Below are 18,078 nucleotides of genomic sequence, written 5' to 3'. Positions count from 1 at the left end.
TGTGATGTGTGTGACAGACACATCTGCCTCGTTGCTGATGTTGATAGCTGGGCCTCCTCAGATGAAGGGCAGTGCTGTGTTTAAGCAGCATTTGCTGCTGGGATCTCACAGCACGGCTCTGCGCTATGGCAAAATGCCTTTTGAGAAAAGGGGCCAATGTTTCTCTGCAAGAAAAGTTATGAGAACCTTTGAGAAGACAAAAATAATTGTTTATTAATCGTTACAAATGATACTTCAGAAATCGAAACGAATCTGCAGCCAAGCGTCCATTTGAAACTAACAGAGCAACGAATTACTTATCATACACAGAACGTCACGGCTGGACGCTGATCAGATTTGGTCAGCAGCATTAATAATATCTTCTACGTATAAACTGCATATGTGTAAAAATACTCTCTGAGTGCACGGTTATCTGCTGTCTGCATGCGCCCACGTGTGACCGCAGGTGTGGGCAGGAGGGCTCCAGCCCTGCGGGTGGGCTTTGCTCCAGGAGCTCCAACCGCTCCGTACCCCCACGGGCTGAGCTGCCGCGTGGAGAGCCCACACCGAACCCGCGGCTGTCCTGCAGGGCTGGAAGGGTCCGACACGGCCGGGAGCTCCGCCTCCTCCTGTCCCCATCTCGCACAGAGGCGGCGGCGGACCACTGACTGCGGCCCGAGGGAGGCATCTCGCGGGGGAGGTGGTGGGGAAGTTCGGGATGCATTTTGCACCTCAGCTCCTCCCGCTGCTTTGGGTGGTTCCCTCCTCACGCGGCGCTGCTGCCAGCCCCGTACCGCAGGGTGTGTGCGGTCACAGTGTCACAGATCACGGGCTGTGATCTCCGCGTGCAGAGATGGGTCCGTCGGTTGCTGCAGTTTCCAAAGAAAATGGGGACAGAAGGGAACAAAGCGGCAGGGGAGGCGCAGTCCGCCTGGGTGCGTTGTTTGCCTGCTACGTTGATGCTTCACCTCCTTCATCCCATTGGCAGGACGTGTTTGTGCAGCTGTGCTACCAGAACACAACTCTACACCAGAAGCAGAAAACCAAGAAAATAGTAACGTCCACAAAAGTGAGACAAAATGCAGCTCGCTGCTGTCTTAACCACTCCTCGCTGTATTTATTCCTCTGAGGGAGCGTCGCACCAGGCAGTCTGCTTCTCATCTCTACGGAGCAGGAAAGCGTTCTTTTGGCTTTGTTTTTCCTTCCAACAAAGGTAGGAACAGCTCGCTGGGGAAGAAAGCCACGCTGCAGAGCAACATCACGGTTTCAGTGTGAGCTCAGGCCGGGCCGGGCCTTCCACTGACCTCTGCTTACGTGGGCAAGCTTAAAGTTTCCGGATGAGGCCTTTGTCAGGAATGTAGGCAAAAAAGGACAATAGAATTACAACTGTTGTGCTTTTAAAGGGAAAGTAAAGCAGCGTTGGACAGATGTGTTTCCAATACATAACAAAAGCAGTAGGTTGAATTGCACGTGTCAGTGCCATACCCTGACAAGACAATGAGAAAATGGGTCTGTGATTTTGGAGAAGAGCATATTTATGATTTGGGTGATTATTATCACATCGCTTTTGACCTGAGAAATAGGGAAAGGTGCAGAGAGGTATTAAGAAATAACAGGCAGTACATCACTTAACAGTATTGAAACAACACATCTTTGTGCTTCTTCCACAGATTTAGAACCCTTCTGGTTTGATCTGACTACAGACATGCTCTGGAAAGCGAGCAGCAATGGTGACAGACTCAGGTCAGACAGTAAATGGGTTTCGTGGAGGGTTTTTTAACATGAGAACCTGTGCTGTATTGCAGCACACCGCCTGGTAGCACAGGTGGAGGGACGCCCCTCCCTGCGAGCCGCCCCATTGCAGGATGATGGTCCGTAAGGAGCACGAATGGGGACTCAGCAATACCTCCCGTGCGTGAGCTGCTCTCACATCAGACCGAGTACTTTCACATTAACTAGAGGCTGCCATCTTTAGTGCAGAACAGCTTCAGTTTATTTCAAAGTTAACAAAATAGATTTTTTTCACATCATTAGCCCTTATAGATACTGTATTTCAAATGTAGTTTTAAAATGAGAGATAGAAATAGTTTGTCTTATTCATTAAACAATTAATAGGTCAGTTCTGATGCCTTCTTGTTATAACCACTCTGTTCGGAAAGTGCTGGAGCTCTGAAAGGGAAGTGTTTGTCGCTTACTGTCAGAACAAGTTCCAGTTCTTGGAAATCCTGTAGCCTTGCCACATCTTTGTCCTTTGAATAAATACAGTAAGTTGTTAGGTGATAAACCGTATGTTCCATTTTGCAGTGGTACGCTAAAATAACAGGCTTATAGTACAACAAAGTATGTATTTCTCCATAAACGTGATGGTTCTTAAGAGTAAGCTGGAAAGCAGAGCTCCTGCTGCATCTTATCTTTGTCCTGGCACCTTTTGTGGCTACTTTTGAGGTGCAGTGCTGGCGCTGAGCACAAGCGATGGATGGAATGACACCTGTAGAAGTCTGCTGTGTGCTTTCTTCCTTCAGTACGCCTTTCTGAGCTGCGCCCCAGCCACGCTTCCCCCTGTTGGTCATTACGGGTCGCTGCACTGCTGGGAGCTGCCTGGGGGCTGCGTGGGGCTGAGGGACGGCACCGTCCCACAGCTCAGGCTGTACAGTGCTGCTCAGCCCAGGCAGCTCTGAGGGAGCCGAAGACCAGGCAGTGTCCTGCCGTCCTACCAGGGCGGTCTGAAGTACGGACCAGACAGAATCCCTATGGCAGCAGCCTAAGTCAGTAAGTGGCAGAACTGCTTTGTCTTTTTTTTGCCCACTTCTCAACTAACAAAGAGTAAATCACTTTGTACTCGGTCAGTGAAGATGCAGTATGCTGACCTCTGCAATGCAGTGCCCATCAGAGGAGCCCCACCGCTGATGCCCACAGAGCTCTGCCGGCACGCGAGAGCCAAAAGTTGGGCCAATGGTTCTCAGCAGAGCCGTGCAGCAGGTCCCCTCTGCATGGGCTGTGTCACCAAAGTGAAAAGACAGCCCTGTGCCCAGGGCCATGCTCAGACTCTCAACACTGCACAGTGCATGCAGAACGGCACCAACTCAGCAGAGTGCTGCGGGGCACTGACGGCACAACGAGTGCTGAGCGTATCAACAGCAACAGTGACCATCGGCCACCGCTCAGTGCGCCTTCTGCGCGCGCTGCAGTGACACCCCTGGGACTGTGGTCAGAACAGAAGTCTGACAGAACCTGGAACACTGCACCACCACCACGGTGCTGTGTGAGCACATGGCCCACGGACAGCCCAGCATCACAGCGCCAACCAACGGTGGAGCTCATCCTCCTCACCTTTCCCTCCCGGACAGCGGGCACTGCCCAGAACAAACACTGTCATCTTTCTGGGACACAGACACAGTGCAGGTAGTAAATGAACGAGGACTTTTTAATGGGAACCTCAACAGTTTGGGTTTTTTTAATATGTTACTGCATTCAGAATGAAGAGTTCTTACCTTTCTTAGAATTGTGTTTGGTAATTTTCTGATCTTCTGTACGTGTTCAGGGTTAACACCCAGCTCACGGCAACTCACTCGGAGCAGTTCCTTATAGGTCAGCTCTTGTCTGTCCAGCTCAATTTCAATGAAGTCATTTTCTTTAAGACTAGGGTTTTGTATTCTAACTTTAAGGACCAGTTCTATTCAAAATAAAAGGGTACATTCATAGGCAGATGTGTAAAACAATCGGAAAACACCACACTAAGTATTTTTACATTCTATCAGCCAGTCTTATCTGTAACAACACGAGAATCCCCCCACACCAACAGCTGGGCAGCCGGCCCGTGCCCCTGCTCGGGTGGGCGGTATTTGCCCATAGAAGGGCCGCCCACCTCAGCTCCCAGCTGCTCCTGCAGACTGAGCCAGCCGGGCTTCTCTCTGGGGCCCTTGATCTGAAGGACATGCCGCTTACAGAACAGGGTTACCCCGCTCTCTCTGTGCTCTTATAGCGTTTGAGACAAACTGTGAATGTTTTCATCAATATTTTAATAGCGGTTCCAGCAAGAACAGCACGTCTGCCTTTTTTATCGCCTTCAAACAACGCCCCAATGCCTGACGCAAAAGAACCCGGACAGCTCTGGGAGCGCCGTGAATAAATGCGACACCAACTCCTCCACTTCACCGTCCAAGGTGACAAAACCCAAGGAAAGGCGAGGAGAAACACTTTTACCATTACCTTGCATATTAAGCGGAAAAGCTCCTGTGAAGAACACGGGCTGGAAGGTCGGCACGGGCCCCGTGCAGGAGCCGCTCCCCAGCGGAGCTCCGGGCTGCTGTGGTCCGGCGGGGGAAGGAGGAGCTCTGCCCCACGACGCCTGGAACAGCGCGCTCTGAGCCGCGGCCCCGGAGCACCGCAGCCCGGCACAGCCGCCGGGCACAGCCGGCAGCGCTCCATCACCCGCGGTGGGAGCCGCGTCCTCACAGCGCGCCGATGCCCGCACACACAGCTCTGCAGCGGGCAGCAGGGAGGAGGCCGAGCTCTGCCGTTCCCCGTGGGACGCGCTGCCATTGACTGGGGGCTCTGGGAGGCTGCTGCTCATGGAGTTATAAACGTACGGGAAAGGTGGGTTAGCCAGGTAGTTAGGGATGATGGGCAGCTCCGAACTGCTTGTTACGTCTGGGAGTTCGTCCTCTTCCACTGTAAAACAAAGAACAGAACGTTATCCAAGGCTTGGCGGAGAAAAGCAGAAGTACCCCTATTGCAGCGTGGGATTTCATTCTGCATTTTTTGTGTGCATGGTGCTTGTGGGGGGGAAAGGAGGGGTAAAAGCACCACAGGAAGGGAGATGAATTAAGGAGCTCCGCACCGTCTCTCTACAGTAAAGGAATTGTTCCCAGGTGTTGTCATGCTGTGGACACAAAAGCAGGATCTGACCCAATCAGTGCTGGGAGCGCTGCTCCCTTCTGAGTACTGCCGTCCTGCCTTCCCTTTCACTTTATTTTTATATTCCTTTTCTAACCCGCAGTTGGAACATCGTGGCACGGTGTCTGGTGACACAATGCCATCACAATGCAAAAGGCAATGGAACACAAAGGGCAATATCCTGCTTGATGTTACGGCAGGGGATAAAGGGAAAAGCACACCCAGTGCTGAACCAAAACACAACCAGCTCAGCAGCCAGGAGACAATCGTGAAAACAAGAAATACAAAGGGAAGGAGAGAGTCTGTTAATCAACCGGAGTTCAAATCACTTCATGGCCTGTCGCAGCAAAGCCTGCCCCACTCCAGCCATTATGAACCACAACAGAAGAGCTCCAGCAATGCGCTCAATGAGCTGCTCCTCTGGACGCCGATTTGAAAATTACTGAAGGCAGTGTCTGAACTGCAGAGAACAACAGGAAAATTGGTTGCTGCTGAGGCACCAAAACGTTTCATACGAATCTTCCCCTGTTCACCTTTGGGAAATGGGGATGTGTGTGTGTGACTGGTTGAATCACAGCATTTTCAGAACACAGCTTTTCCCATTTTTGAGGAAAAACCCAACAACGTGGTGAGCTGGCTATGGAAACTGTTGGTAATCTCTTCTGGACTCCCCTTTCTCACTAAGCAGACAGCACAGACTTTGATTTCTCACCAAGCAGCAGCACAGACACCAAGTCCCGCTACTGCAAGCGCGTAACACAGCAGCACAGCATGCAGAGCACGGCTGGACATGAGTCCCCCCGCCCGCCTCCCTGTGCGCAGCAGCACGTGTACCTCCCAGCATCCTGCGGATCTCCCTGCGGGACGTCAGCTGGGCCGGCCGCTCCCCCTTCCTGCTGAGGATCTCCTTATCCGCGCCGCCGAGCAGCAGCTGGGCCACCACAGCCGCGTGGTTCCGCTTGCAGGCCCAGTGCAGGCACGTCCTGCGCACCGAACGTGGGAACACGGCTTGGCTCAATTACTGCAAACCCCCACTCATTCTCACTGAATCTAAGAACAGGACCGAATGCACGTCTAACACAGAAGTTTTTAGCAGCAATGCCCCTTGCAGACATGTGCTGCTTCCGGAGCCCGCAGTGACACCTGCTGATGCAGCTCTCCCCTCCCTTGCGATCTTAATGGCACGATACCACAGCAGCGTTGGTAGAGTCCGTTTCAGATGTTCATTTATTGGCATATTATGGGGTAAAATAGACATAAGATGACTTATGTGTGCGCTTTTTAATCTTTGAAAGAGCAAGTTGCATACTGCTGTGTGTGAGCTAAGAACGCGCTCCCCTAGGACGCTATTTTTAGTCATTAACGAACGCTTTTTGGGTCCTTAATTAACAGTCAGTTCGCTGAGCTGAGCTCTTCCAGCACGCGCCACCCCGTCCGCACACATCGCCCTGCGCTGAGGGCACAGCAGCTCCGCTCTGCAGCGCAGGCAGCGCTCAGTTCGGCCTCAGCGGCGCTCACAGCCGACCCGCCGCGTGCAGCCGCTCACCCACAGAACGTCCCCCGAGGGCCGCTTCGGAACGGCGTTACGGGCAGCGCTGCCGGGCGCATCGCCGTGCGCTCCGCCGCTCCCCTTATCCCGTCCCATCGGAACGGGGGAACCTATCGGGGAAACTCCCGGACGAGCAGTGAGGGGTGGGAGCGCTCCCACCGCCCTCCCCCCGTGCGGAGCTCCGGGCCGGGCCGGGAAAGCGCCGCTCGGCGCCGCCGCCCGCAGAACGCCGCTCCCGCGGCTCCCGGCGCCCCCCCCGCCCCGCGGCTCTCACCACCCGTTGACTTCGTTCTGCGCGTTGGGGCTGACGCCGAGCGCCAGCAGCCGCCGCACCTCCTCGGCGTCCCCCAGCGCCGCCGCCTCCCGCAGCCGCTCCTGCAGCTCCTTCGCCTCCATCCCCGCGGCCGGGCCGGGAGCGCCGCCGGGCCGCGAAGGGGGACTCAATTCCGTGTGGCAACGCCGGGCGGGAGCTTTGGTTCCTACCGGCAGCGCCGCGTGCAGCCGGGCCGGCTCTGCCTGCGGCCGCGGCTCGGGCTCGGGCTGCTCCCCGGCCGCACCACCGCCCGCGTCCCCCCCCGCTCGGAGCGCCCTCCGGGCCCTTTTCCCGTCACCCCAGCCGACCCCCGGCCGGCCTGCCGCACGCCGCGCCGGTTGGCTGCCGCTGACACGGCTGGCTTTGAAAAGGCGTTTTCTGGCGCTCCTCGGGTTGCCCGGAGCTGAATTCCGGGGCAGAAAAGGGCTGTGAGAATCCGCGGTTGAAAGGGCGCGAATCGCCCGAACTGCGCCGCACCGCCCGGCAGCAGCGCGGGGCGGGAACGGAGCCGTAACGGGGCGGGAACGGAGCCCGTGAGGAGCGGGGACGGCTGAGAACGGTGAAACGGAGAAGTGTGGCACAGAGTCACACCCGCAGATGAGACCCCTCCGTGACCCACAGGGCCGGGCGGGGCAGCCCGAGGGCGGAGCGCGGAGCTGAAGAGACATCAAAACAAAAACCAAAACCCGCGCCTCGCGAGGAGGAGCGCTGAGGTGCGGAGCCGCCCGGCCGACGGACCGCATCTCTCCGCCCGCCGCCTCAGCAGCCGCCCGCCCCGCCCCGCCCCGCCCGCCGTGTCCCGGCGCGGTGCATTGTGGGCCGGGCGAGCAGCGCCGCCGCCATTTTGTCTGTGTCAGTTCGGCGCGGCGCGGTCGGTCGGGGCGCGGGGCCTCGAACTGCGGGACGCGATGATTTCGGCCGCGCAGCTCCTCGATGAGCTCATGGGCCGGGACAGGAACCTGGCGCCGGACGAGAAGCGCAGCAACGTGCGGTGGGACCACGAGAGCGTGAGTGCGGCGGGGCCGCCTCTCCCCTCCTCCTTCCCCTCCCCCCAGGGCCGGGCCTGGTCGGAGCGGCGCGGCGGCGGCGGCGGCCGAGGGGCGTCGGGCGGGGCGTCCCCTCTCCGTGCGGGAGGAGCGGCTGCGCGGCGTGAGTGCCCCGCGCTGAGGGGCCGAGAGTCGGAACCGGCGTCCCGGGTCGGGAGCGGGGAGCGCGGAGGCCGCGGCTCGGGCGGGCGCAGCGCCGTTAAGCGGAAGTGGGGCGGCAGTTGGGGCCCTGTGGGGCGGGAGGGCGCTGCGGGCGGCGGCGCAGCCACGGTCCGGCAGAGGAGCGCTCCCCGCCTGCTGCGCGGCTCGGGGGCTGCGCCGGGTCCCGGGAGCGGCCGTGGGAGCGGGGCTCCCTTTGTTGGCACCGCGGGACGTCTGGGGCTGAACGCGGCCGTACCTCTCCTTTTCTGCAATAAACGAGGCGAATAAGGCTTATTCTGCGCTCTGGGGAATGTTTTCCCCGGTAGAGCTGATCGGTAGTGTGTGATGACTCTTACTACCGTTCATCCTAGTGGTGTTTCCGAGTGATTTCCATAAAGAATAACTAAAACCAAAGCCTGGCAGTGACGACAGAGTTCCTGTAGGTATTTCTCTGGCAGAGATGAGAACTGTCGAAATACAGCTTTACTTCTCATTCACAGCGCAGCTCTGTGCTGCCATGCGTGTTCTAAAAGAAGTGGCACAGTTGGGACTGATTCCTGGGATGCGTTCGGTGTCACTGTGGGTCAAACTGCAGAACACAAACAGTTGTGCTCTGTGGGGCTCCTCCCAACTCAGCGTTTTCTCCATACGGGTTTAAGTTGGGAGGAGAAGTGCTTCGCTGCTGTCCTCAGCTGTATCTGTGTGGCAGAGGTTGGAATGTGCTGTTTTCCAACCAGACTTGTGTTGCTGTAGGGACGGTGGGTGTGCGTGTTCCTCCCAGTCCGTGAGATAAGGGCCTTTGCTGTGTGCTTTAGGCTGGAAGATCCCAGCAGCTTATTGGTTTTTAATTTCTGTTTGGAAAAATATCGCTGCATAGATAAGTGGTGCGTGTCAAGAAGGGAGTTGTTAGTTCAGGAAGTATTCATGACATTTTTGTATGTCCTTCTGCACTTCTTAACCAAACATCGTTGTTCATTTGAGTATTCAGTTATATATTTTCTTTTGGTTCTGGACCCAAAATAAAAAGGGGATTTTCAGCCCTGGAGATACAGAGCGGATGGCCTGAGCCACGTGGGCCTGGCTAGAGTAGTGAAGGGGATGTTTTGGTTCATTTCTGAGGGTGTGGAGCACTTTGTATCCTCTTTAATCAGATTAAGATGACTTTGTCTGTAAAAAAGAAATGTATTCTTTCAACTTTAGGCTGAAGAGGTTGACTTGTAAGGGTAGGAACCTCTTTAAGATGCTGTTCAGCTGTTTGCATGTGCTCTCCAGATACAGGGCTGCATCCCTTCTTCAGTGCTTGGACAGCCTGGGCTGGGTGCTGTCCCCTCTGCAGGGTGCAGCCTCCGTCCCTTTAGGAGCCACTGCTGTTTGCACACTCCTGCCCTTACTGATGAGGTTCATAGAACCATCACTTAAGCAGTGTTTTCCTGGGTGCTGTAGTCAGTTGACAGGTTTGTAGCAGACATTTGCTGGTGTTGAAATGTTAAGATAAATTTCACTTTAATTCCTTGCGTCCCATAGAGATTGAATTTGTAATGCTGGCATGTTTTGAAGGTCAACAAATGCAGGTAAGATCCAGAGAGCAGCATGCATTCCTCTGCTTGAGTGCCATTCTGTTCTCAAGCTGAATGCATGTGTCCCTGGTCGAACTACACAGCTGTCAGCAGGTGACCTTTGTGCTGTCGGTGTGTTGTGCTCTCATACCAAAACTCAGAGTCTGTGTCACATTTCCAGTTAGGGAAGGTTACCAGAAGGAGCTCATCTCCGTTTCCTTCATTGTCTGTAGGCTATGCATGAGCAGATACAAAAATCTGAGGAAGATGCAATGAAGTGCAGGATAGGAGCGGGTTGTGTGGAAGCACAGTGTGATAGCTGAGCGTTTATTTGCAGTATTAACATTGAGAAGTACTGCCAGCACAATGGAAAGTAGACATTTTGGGGGCGTTTTGTCATTAAGCCGTGCTGTAGTGTTTGCTGCCACCAAGTAAAGCAGAGGTAGGGGTGGATGTGGGTAAAACTTGGAGAAACATTGCAGACTGTACAAAGGGGGGTTTTTACTTTGCAATTTAGAAGTAGAAATAATTACCTAGTGTCATCAATTCATGAGGAAAAAGAAATGCTGCTTGTTTTTCTCTCACCTGACAGGTTTGTAAATACTACCTTTGTGGCTTTTGCCCAGCTGAGTTATTCACAAATACCCGCTCTGATTTAGGTAAGCACACGTCGTGGTGTTACTGTTTGGACTAACTGCCGTTTGTAAATGTTTTTAACATCAAAGTGCTTTGGAAATGACCATTCTTAGAATTGTCAGTGACACCATTTGTTAATAATGTTTATTCCAAATCCTACTTCTAAGTGGGGAATTTAATAATTTTGATTTTATGTTTTGAATTGAATAATTGGATGTGGAGTTGTTCCATTCCTTCAGAAGTGTTGTCTCCTCCTTTCATTTCTGCTGTCTGGGCAGTGTTTGAGCATAATGGCACTGTGCGTTTTCAAGCTTACTTAACCGAAGAGAAACCCACTGGGGAAGGTGGAGGATTTCCCTGTGGCTGTGCTTCGTGCTCACAGATCTCCTAATTCTGCTCTAACGATAAATGTTTTAATTAGTCTTTATGTTAAAGAACAATGCCTGAAAATTTAGGAAGGAGCTTTAATCTAATACGTCGTTTTACCTTTTTTTTTTTTTAATCTTTTTAAGGCTACACTACTTACTATTTTGTGTAGTTTTACCAATGTAGGACAATCTGGAAATTATCTTCTATACAAAAACTTTACACATCATTCAGAATTTCCTTTGGTTTTCTGACTATGGAGCCATATTGGCGTTCTACCTGAAATGTTTCTTTTGAACTCCAAGCAAAAGAAGCAGGAAGGTGTTCTGTATAGATGTGCAAACAAATGCTGATAGTGTGACTACAGCATTCAAGAATGCAAGCTTAAAATTTATATGTGGTCTTTTTAGGTCCTTGTGAAAAAATTCATGATGAAAATCTACGTAAACAGTAAGTATGTCAGTCACTGTGTTAATGCACAGTGTTTCCAGTGTGCTTGAGCTGTCCTATAAACAGGCTATCCATGAGAAACTGACTGCTTATTGATCTGTGTAAACATTTGCTTATTTAAATTGCACAGTACTCTGTTACCTTCAGCAAGAGTTTAAAATACAGCGGTAGATTGTTGTTTTTTGTATATTAGGAAGTGATGTGAGCTTTCATGTAAAAAATGTTTTACCATACAGGTATGAGAAGAGCTCTCGTTTTATGAAAGTGGGCTATGAAAGAGACTTCTTGCGCTATTTACAAAGCTTGCTGGCAGAAGTAGAACGCAGGATTAGAAGAGGTCATGCTCGTTTGGCACTGTCACAGAATCAGCAGTCTTCCGGGGTGAGTCTGGAAGAATCATTGAGGCAAATGATTTCGTCGAGAAGATGAAAACGTTACCTGTTTACTTTGTCTCCCCTGGTGAAATGTATTGCTTCCAAAGAGATGCTGACTAGATAAGTCAGTTCCCATGGTAGCTGCCAGGCTGTGTCTAGTGGCATTGGACAAGCCAAGTGGCTGCAGTCAGTCAGCGGGAATCCCTCTCTGCTTTTCCCACTGCTGTTCTCTCAGAATCAGTACACAGTCCTCTCTCTGGGACCATTAATCCTGTCAGGTGTTACCTTCACCCTGTTAAACCTCAGTTTACCTTCTGTCCCAGTTATGCATTTGAGTTTAGACTTCTGTTTTTATGGGCCACGGCTTCAAATTTGTATTGATTTGGGGGGGAATTGAATAGAATTTGCTTCACTCAGCATGGATGGCGCTGTGTCCAGAAGTGTTTCATGTTAGACTAGTCTACTCATGGCTATAGAGGTAGGATGAGACCATTCCCGAAGTGCCTCTGGAATATGAGAAGACACAGTTGGTATATTTCAGAATTTCCTGTTATTTGTTTTAATTAAATAAACAATGCATTTGTACCCTTTGGCAGGCAGCGGGACCTACTGGTAAAAACGAAGAGAAGATTCAAGTATTAACTGACAAAATTGATGTACTACTACAACAGGTGAGTTTTACACTCCGTAACAGAGATCTCTCAATTTTGTCACTTGCTTAAAGGTTTTAGCTTGTTTTTTGTTGTCCTTCAGATTGAAGAACTGGGCTCAGAAGGGAAGGTGGAAGAGGCACAAGGAATGATGAAACTTGTTGAACAATTAAAAGAAGAGAGAGAGTTGCTGAGATCTACAACTTCAGTAAGTAACACGTTGGTAGTTCTGTCAGTTGTGATTCCAAATTTGGTGTAACATTACATTCCTAATTCCCTTGTCAGTGGTGGTGTAAAACAAGCATGCAGAATTGGACAATAACACGACATTTAGACGTGTTACTGTGTGCTGATGTAGTGTACTGTCTTGAGGGTGGGTTTAATGCTTACAAATTAGGAAATTATTTACACCTCAGTCATACAGGTGTGTGTGCAGCTTATACTAGTTCAGGTCTTAGTTAGACTTTGTGGTGTTGTTTCCTGGTCTTTAGCCTGGTAAACAACTGAACACCATAGAGCCATTTGCTTTCTCTCTCCCAGTAGGATGGGAGTGGCAATACATGGCTTATGGTTGCCCTGCTCATCCTGGTGGGTACAGTGCTTCCGAAGCAGGCCGTACTGTTAGGACTTGGAGCTTTTGCCAGCGGTATCGGACTTAACAACATTAATGGTAAAATTCTGCATGTCTTTGCTGTCACCTGTCTAACATTTGTTTTTCTTTTCATCTAATATGTTCTTTTGCAGACGATTGAGAGCTTTGCAGCACAGGAAAAGCAAATGGAAGTTTGTGAAGTTTGTGGAGCCTTCTTAATTGTAGGAGATGCACAGTCCAGGGTAGACGACCATTTGATGGGAAAGCAGCACATGGGTTATGCCAAAATAAAAGCTACTGTAGAAGATTTAAAAGTAAGCACATCTTTAGTTAGTAGTTTTATTGAATGTAAAAATTGCTTGGAGGCTTCCTATGGTAAGCAGAGGGCTGACCCATGGACTTTCTTAAGTGTGTAAAGACTCTAGAAATGATGTATGTAAAGATTAAATAGAATCCTGCTCTCGGCATTTGGCGTTGTGCGTGCACTCATGTTCTTCCTGCTATGTGATTGTTCCATGTATAAGTGAAGAAGTAAATTCGGGTAGGAATTTTGTGGTTGTTACATACTGTAATGTGGCCTGTGTTGTTGTGAGAGTTACAAGGGAAAAAATCTTCTCCATGAGAGAGGATGCCAGTTTCAGGGGTTGTAGAAAGTGCTTCTGTGTAGGCTGCCCTTTGTCAAGATGGAAGTTTAAGCTTCTGCATCCTGGGATTGTATAAATTAAGTTATGTTAAATGGTTTTCCTTACAAGTTCTTATTTTTTCCTGTGGACTTATCTTGAAGGAAAAGTTAAGAAAAAGAACAGAAGAGCCTGACCGTGATGACAGGTTAAAGAAAGAGAAACAAGAACGAGAAGAGAGAGAGAAAGAGAGGGAACGAGAGAGAGAAGAGCGGGAAAGGAAGAGAAGGCGTGAAGAGGAAGAAAAAGAAAAAGAGAGGGCCCGTGATAGAGAGAGGCGTAAGAGGAGCCGCTCCCGGAGCAGGCATTCGAGCAGAACGTCTGACAGAAGGTGCAGCCGTTCACGAGACCACAAGAGATCAAGAAGCAGAGAAAGAAGGCGAAGCAGGTACAGGAACAGAGCATTTTCATACAGTTTTCTCCCTCCCCTCCTTAATTTTCCAAGGATTTCAATCCATGATGGATATTCTTAAGTTGCAAGGTTGGATGTTTGAAATGAAGAAGGCAGTGTTAAGCCAGACCTTGCATACTGAGAAATATTTGCATACAGCACACTAAGTCTTTTTGTAAATAGTTGTTTTCTGTAAACAGTAAATATACTGGAATATAGAAGTGGGTTCTGTTTTAGGAGATCCAGCTGACATTGACATTTCTCCTATAAATGTCCAGGAGTCGTGACCGAAGAAGAAGCAGAAGCCATGATAGATCAGAAAGAAAACATAGGTCTCGCAGCCGGGACAGGAGGCGATCAAAAAGCCGTGATCGGAAATCTTATAAGCACAGAAGCAAAAGCAGAGAGAGAGAACAAGACAGGAAGTCAAAGGAAAAAGGTATGTTTGTGTGAAGGCTGAATGTGTATCAAATTCTGTAACTGGTCTTTTCCTGACATCTGAAAAGTTTGTAGTTTTGCAGTCAGGGACTGAGACTTTTTTAGCAACAAATCAGAGCTGGTTTTAGAAGCTGAAAGTGTTGTTGTTAACTGATGTGGAGCATTATCTTCTTTCTAGTCATTGTTAATGTATATGCGTGCATACGTACACCCCAGCACCCACCTCTCATCTGTTACTGCAGTAATTAAGGGCTTACTACTTTGTCTGCAAATTAAGCATGCCAGGATTTAGATGTGTTTTAAAACCTCTGGACTATTTACCTTTAGAAAAACATTTGCACTGTGATGAGGTTTTTTTGAATGAGTATTCTTCTGTTCCTACTGTTGACAGATATTTTTGTAATTACCCTTTGCTTTTATGTGTTTCGTGAGAGATCAGTAGCTGTTTCCACTTGTAGCATCTATTAATGGTCTACGTTGTCATTTCCTTTATTTTTCTTCAGAAGACAACTAAAAGCACTGTTAATCTATGAATGCAGTTGAAGATAAATCTTGCAGAATTCCTCTGCTCTAAATGGCAGTTCTGTGCTGTCTCTCCCCCACCTCCTGCTCCTTTCCTCCCCTCCGTGGTCCTCCCCCCCCATTTTTTAATGTCTAAATGAAGTGAGATTCGCTTGCTCGATATTCAGGTGAGTCTCAAAGGAATGCCGTGCAGTCCTCAGAACACATCACAGCACTACATACAGCACGGTGGCAGCTCGCTGCTGCTCACCAGAGACTGAATTTTAGAGTCAGAAAAGAGCTACAGAAGAAGCATATGACAGATTCACGTTCTGTGAACAGATGTTAATTTGCTGTCATTGCTAAATTCCCACTTTAAATTTGAAACTTCTGGAGGAATGTAGTACTAACTTCTGGCTTAAATGATGGGCTTTGTTGGGGTATTAACTCAAGTCCAGTCCAAAGCAGACCTCACTTCATCGTTAGAGCTAAGTGACAGCAATGGATGTGACACTCCTGTTATGTTTCTAAGGTACTTCTGAGGCTCTCTGCAATGAAAGGTGCTGCATGCGTGTTACGTGGTTACCTGGGCCTGTTTGCTGTACCCTTCCCTGTAGTTACCTGGTCCAGGGCCAGATCTTGGAGAGTAGGTGATGCTTCATGCCTTTCCACTGCCTGATTTTCTTGGACCATTTTGTTTTTTCTGGTTTATACCACAGTGCATTCTTAGCATTGATTCTTTTCTCATTTTGCTGTGCCCTTTATTGGCAAGTGGGTTTTGTTTTGTTTTGCTGCCTGCTTGTTGGCAGAGGAGCCCATGTCTGGTGTTTAAATTCAAACGCAGTGTGATAGTTTGTATCTATCCATTCCTTACTTTCTTCCTACCCAACACTATGCCTTTTTTGTCTACTTCATGAATAGATTGTGCTCTTCAATGTTCTGTGTCTGTCTGTGCATATAAATAGCTAATCTTATTTAAAATTGCTCTGTTTGATAGAGCTTATGGCTTTTCAGTTCTTTCCTGGCATCTTTCCAGAAGTAGAGAGGCTAGTGAACTTTCTTCAGCATATCAGCATTTTCAGTTTAAACGTGACTGATTTCCTTGCTGTCCGTTCTGTTTGCTGCTTGCTACGTTCTTCCTCCAGAAATGAGCTGTGATTCCACTTCCATCTGGGAAAATCAGTTACGCTTTGTTGTTCTGACTGTAACGTGTAGAAATATGAATAGGCCTTTGAGGAGGACTGTAATGCTGCAGAGGTTTGTGTTCTTCTCTCCAGAGGGATTTTAAAAACAAAACAAAACTAAAGGTGGGGAGGGCAACTGGTGTTTAAGAAACAAATATTGAATTATGCAGTGATGCTGTTGACACTATTACATCCTCATGCTGCTGTTAACTGTAGGCAGTTAATTGAGCGGTTTGCTGTGGATGTTCATGCACCTGCACTGTGAGGCTGGCTGCTCGCTCTGGTAGCCTTCACTCACTGCTCTGTTGGAAATAATGGCTTCTGAATTGAATTGTGTTTATATATACTGTTCATCTCGAATTTACACAAGTAAGCGGCAGAGTCCTGACTAACACATGGAGTGCCTTTCATCTTGAAATCTCAAACTGCTTTTTGAATATGAATCTAGCAGGAAAAAAAAAAGGCAAGGCACAGACCCGAGGTTTGCCTACTGTTACACATTAAATCACAACCATGCTTTGAAAACTCCCAAGTCCTGACTTCTTGTTGGCTAGAGTACTCTGGCATACAGTGACCTTTCTGGTGATATGAGGAAGTGTATGAAATCTGAGGCACGTTATTTCAAACTCCTGTTTCAGGAACAGGGAAACATTTGCTAAAGGAGAGGTGACTGCCAACCATAACCTCCAGTTGAGCATTAATACAACTGCTATTTATGTAAGCTAATCTCAGTGTAGGTGGAATAAATAGCTGGGGGGGGGGGGGGGAAATATTGTTTGAGTGCCTTCATTGCATGAAGGGTTCATTCTGGTATGTACCACCAGGCCACTTCTACTTGGCTTATCTCCTGCAATCTGGATTCATGAACTTGTGTAAAAATAATTTGTTTTATGCTTGTCTTCCTGTTAGTCGTTAAACCTCAGTAAGTAACATCAAAGCACTCAAACTGTCAGTAATACAGGAATGTCATGTTTAGCAGGCTGGCTTTTCATTCTCTGGGCAGCAAAACTATTTGCAGTGTCTTGGTAAGAATTCTTGCAGAACATTACAGTTTCTTACACAAACTCCAATAGGAAAATGTGCATGTGTTGAATCAGGAAGCAAAGTCAATGTGTGATTATACGCAGTAGATCACAGCTAAAATAATGTATGTGGAGTATCAACAGCAAGCTAATCTTATGTGCTTATTCAAAAAAACCCAAGTCTCACTGATGGGGAATACCGTGAGGGAACGTAACCGCTTGCAGATACCCCAGGAGTGGAAAGAATTGTGGTTGGTTGAACTGTTGGTCAGTTCTGCTTCGCAAGTGGGAACTTGCTGGGGTAGAACTGTTCTGTCATTGAAGGGGTTAGAGGAGTGCCACAGGTTAACAGTCATTTTTAATCTTAAACAAAATGATCCCTCCTGACCTAAATCAAGAAACAAAGACAAAACAAAACCCTGCACACTGCGCATCCATAGGGCTATTAAGATCTGCCGTATCTACATAGGACAGAAGATAAGATTATTGGACTGACTACTAGTCCTCTGCGGGGAAACAAGACTACTATTCCTCAGTGGATCTACGTGTGCATCGGAGATACCTATAAGACACAAAAAGAAGACTTTGTAACAAGGTTAGTTAGAGTGCAATCTACCTGCGGAGTTGCAAACGGAGGGCAGACAGATGCGGCGTTGCCAGATGCTCAGGGAGCGCTGTGGCCATCGCTGTGTGCTGTGTCCAGGCACGGCGCTGGCTGTGCTGCTGCAGGTGAAACTCAGTAGCAGTGTTTGTAGGCAGTTGCCCTCGTTTCTGTGCAGAGGTTCCCCCTCCCTCTGGTGGTGTATTAAAAGCAGCGGAGCTGGGGTGATGCTTCTCTCCTGAAGCTTAATTTCTGCTTTGTCTTCTGAAGTACAAAAGTGTGTCACGCCAGTCTAGGTGGTAATGCTGTTTAAAATTTTCAGAGTGTTCAGTCTGTTCGCTCCTGTTTTGGGGATGGATTTCTATGTACATGTATATGTTTATTTTAATTGCCCAGGCAGCAGGGAATAATTGGAGCACGGATGTTGTTCTGTGTGGTGACATCTGAGAGGTGGTACCTTTTGGATTTTATTTCTCTCTTAAGTGCCTTCATAAAGGGTTGAATATTATGATGTGTAATAATATGGGAAGAATTGGTATTTTATTAGATTTGCAAACACAGAATTTACAGATGAGGCACACAGCTCTGCTACTGAACGTTTTTCTTTCTGTGGAAATACTTTACTTCTGGCTTCCTTCCTTCTTTGAAGATGACAAAAGATGCATTTCTCAGCAGGTAGTGAGCTCAGTGCCAGCCAGCTTTCTAACTGACGA

General features: G+C 49.0%; 2 protein-coding genes across 21 annotated transcripts in view; one reads left to right on the top strand and one right to left on the bottom strand.

Annotated features, from left to right (window-relative positions):
* Positions 1-187: 187 nt before the first annotated feature.
* Positions 188-6,854, bottom strand: ANKRD40 (ankyrin repeat domain 40). Of its 4 annotated transcripts, none has more exons than NM_001031531.2 (5): positions 6,699-6,854; positions 5,710-5,858; positions 4,189-4,650; positions 3,471-3,652; positions 188-2,228 (listed from the first exon to the last, which is right to left on the bottom strand). In NM_001031531.2, the coding sequence occupies exons 1-5, from the start codon at positions 6,818-6,820 to the stop codon at positions 2,088-2,090; spliced, it is 1,056 nt and encodes a 351-aa protein (NP_001026702.2). In that variant the 5' UTR covers positions 6,821-6,854; the 3' UTR covers positions 188-2,087. The 4 variants fall into 4 exon arrangements, with proteins under 4 accessions (NP_001026702.2, XP_015150904.3, XP_015150905.3 ...); XM_015295418.4 differs by having other exon boundaries at positions 188-1,323; XM_015295419.4 differs by having other exon boundaries at positions 188-1,142.
* A 704-nt stretch (positions 6,855-7,558) lies between these two features.
* Positions 7,559-18,078, top strand: part of LUC7L3 (LUC7 like 3 pre-mRNA splicing factor) — a 13,272-nt gene continuing 2,752 nt past the window's right edge. For 8 of the 17 annotated variants that reach the window (XR_005840608.2, XM_040649573.2, XM_040649571.2 and 5 more), the window contains exons 1-9: positions 7,559-7,744; positions 10,073-10,139; positions 10,893-10,932; positions 11,169-11,313; positions 11,903-11,977; positions 12,060-12,164; positions 12,689-12,862; positions 13,333-13,616; positions 13,898-14,058. Coding sequence is in view for 16 of the 17 variants with exons in the window: in XM_040649573.2 (XP_040505507.1) it covers positions 7,646-7,744; positions 10,073-10,139; positions 10,893-10,932; positions 11,169-11,313; positions 11,903-11,977; positions 12,060-12,164; positions 12,689-12,862; positions 13,333-13,616; positions 13,898-14,058 (1,150 nt within the window). In the remaining variant the exon portion in view is untranslated. Of the gene's footprint in view, positions 7,745-10,072; positions 10,140-10,892; positions 10,933-11,168; positions 11,314-11,902; positions 11,978-12,059; positions 12,165-12,688; positions 12,863-13,332; positions 13,617-13,897; positions 14,059-17,233; positions 17,360-18,078 lie in introns of those variants that run through there. The other 9 variants (XM_025141619.3, XM_040649572.2, XM_015295411.4 and 6 more) reach the window with 4 other exon arrangements.

This window comes from Gallus gallus, chromosome 18, assembly GCF_016699485.2.
Source record: "Gallus gallus isolate bGalGal1 chromosome 18, bGalGal1.mat.broiler.GRCg7b, whole genome shotgun sequence".
Lineage (NCBI taxonomy): Eukaryota > Metazoa > Chordata > Aves > Galliformes > Phasianidae > Gallus > Gallus gallus.
The sequence above is the reverse complement of the archived record's forward strand: the minus strand, read 5'-3'. Positions and strand labels throughout refer to the sequence as shown.

Excerpts from the sequence above, each read along its gene's own strand:
- ANKRD40 (NM_001031531.2), bottom strand. The coding sequence starts at position 6,820 with ATGGAGGCGAAGGAGCTGCAGGAGCGGCTGCGGGAGGCGGCGGCGCTG. Across the intron at positions 3,653-4,188 it reads TTTTCCGCTTAATATGCAAG|AACTGGTCCTTAAAGTTAGA; the intron begins GTAATGGTAAAA and ends TATTTTGAATAG. Across the intron at positions 2,229-3,470 it reads CAAACACAATTCTAAGAAAG|GACAAAGATGTGGCAAGGCT; the intron begins GTAAGAACTCTT and ends ATTTATTCAAAG.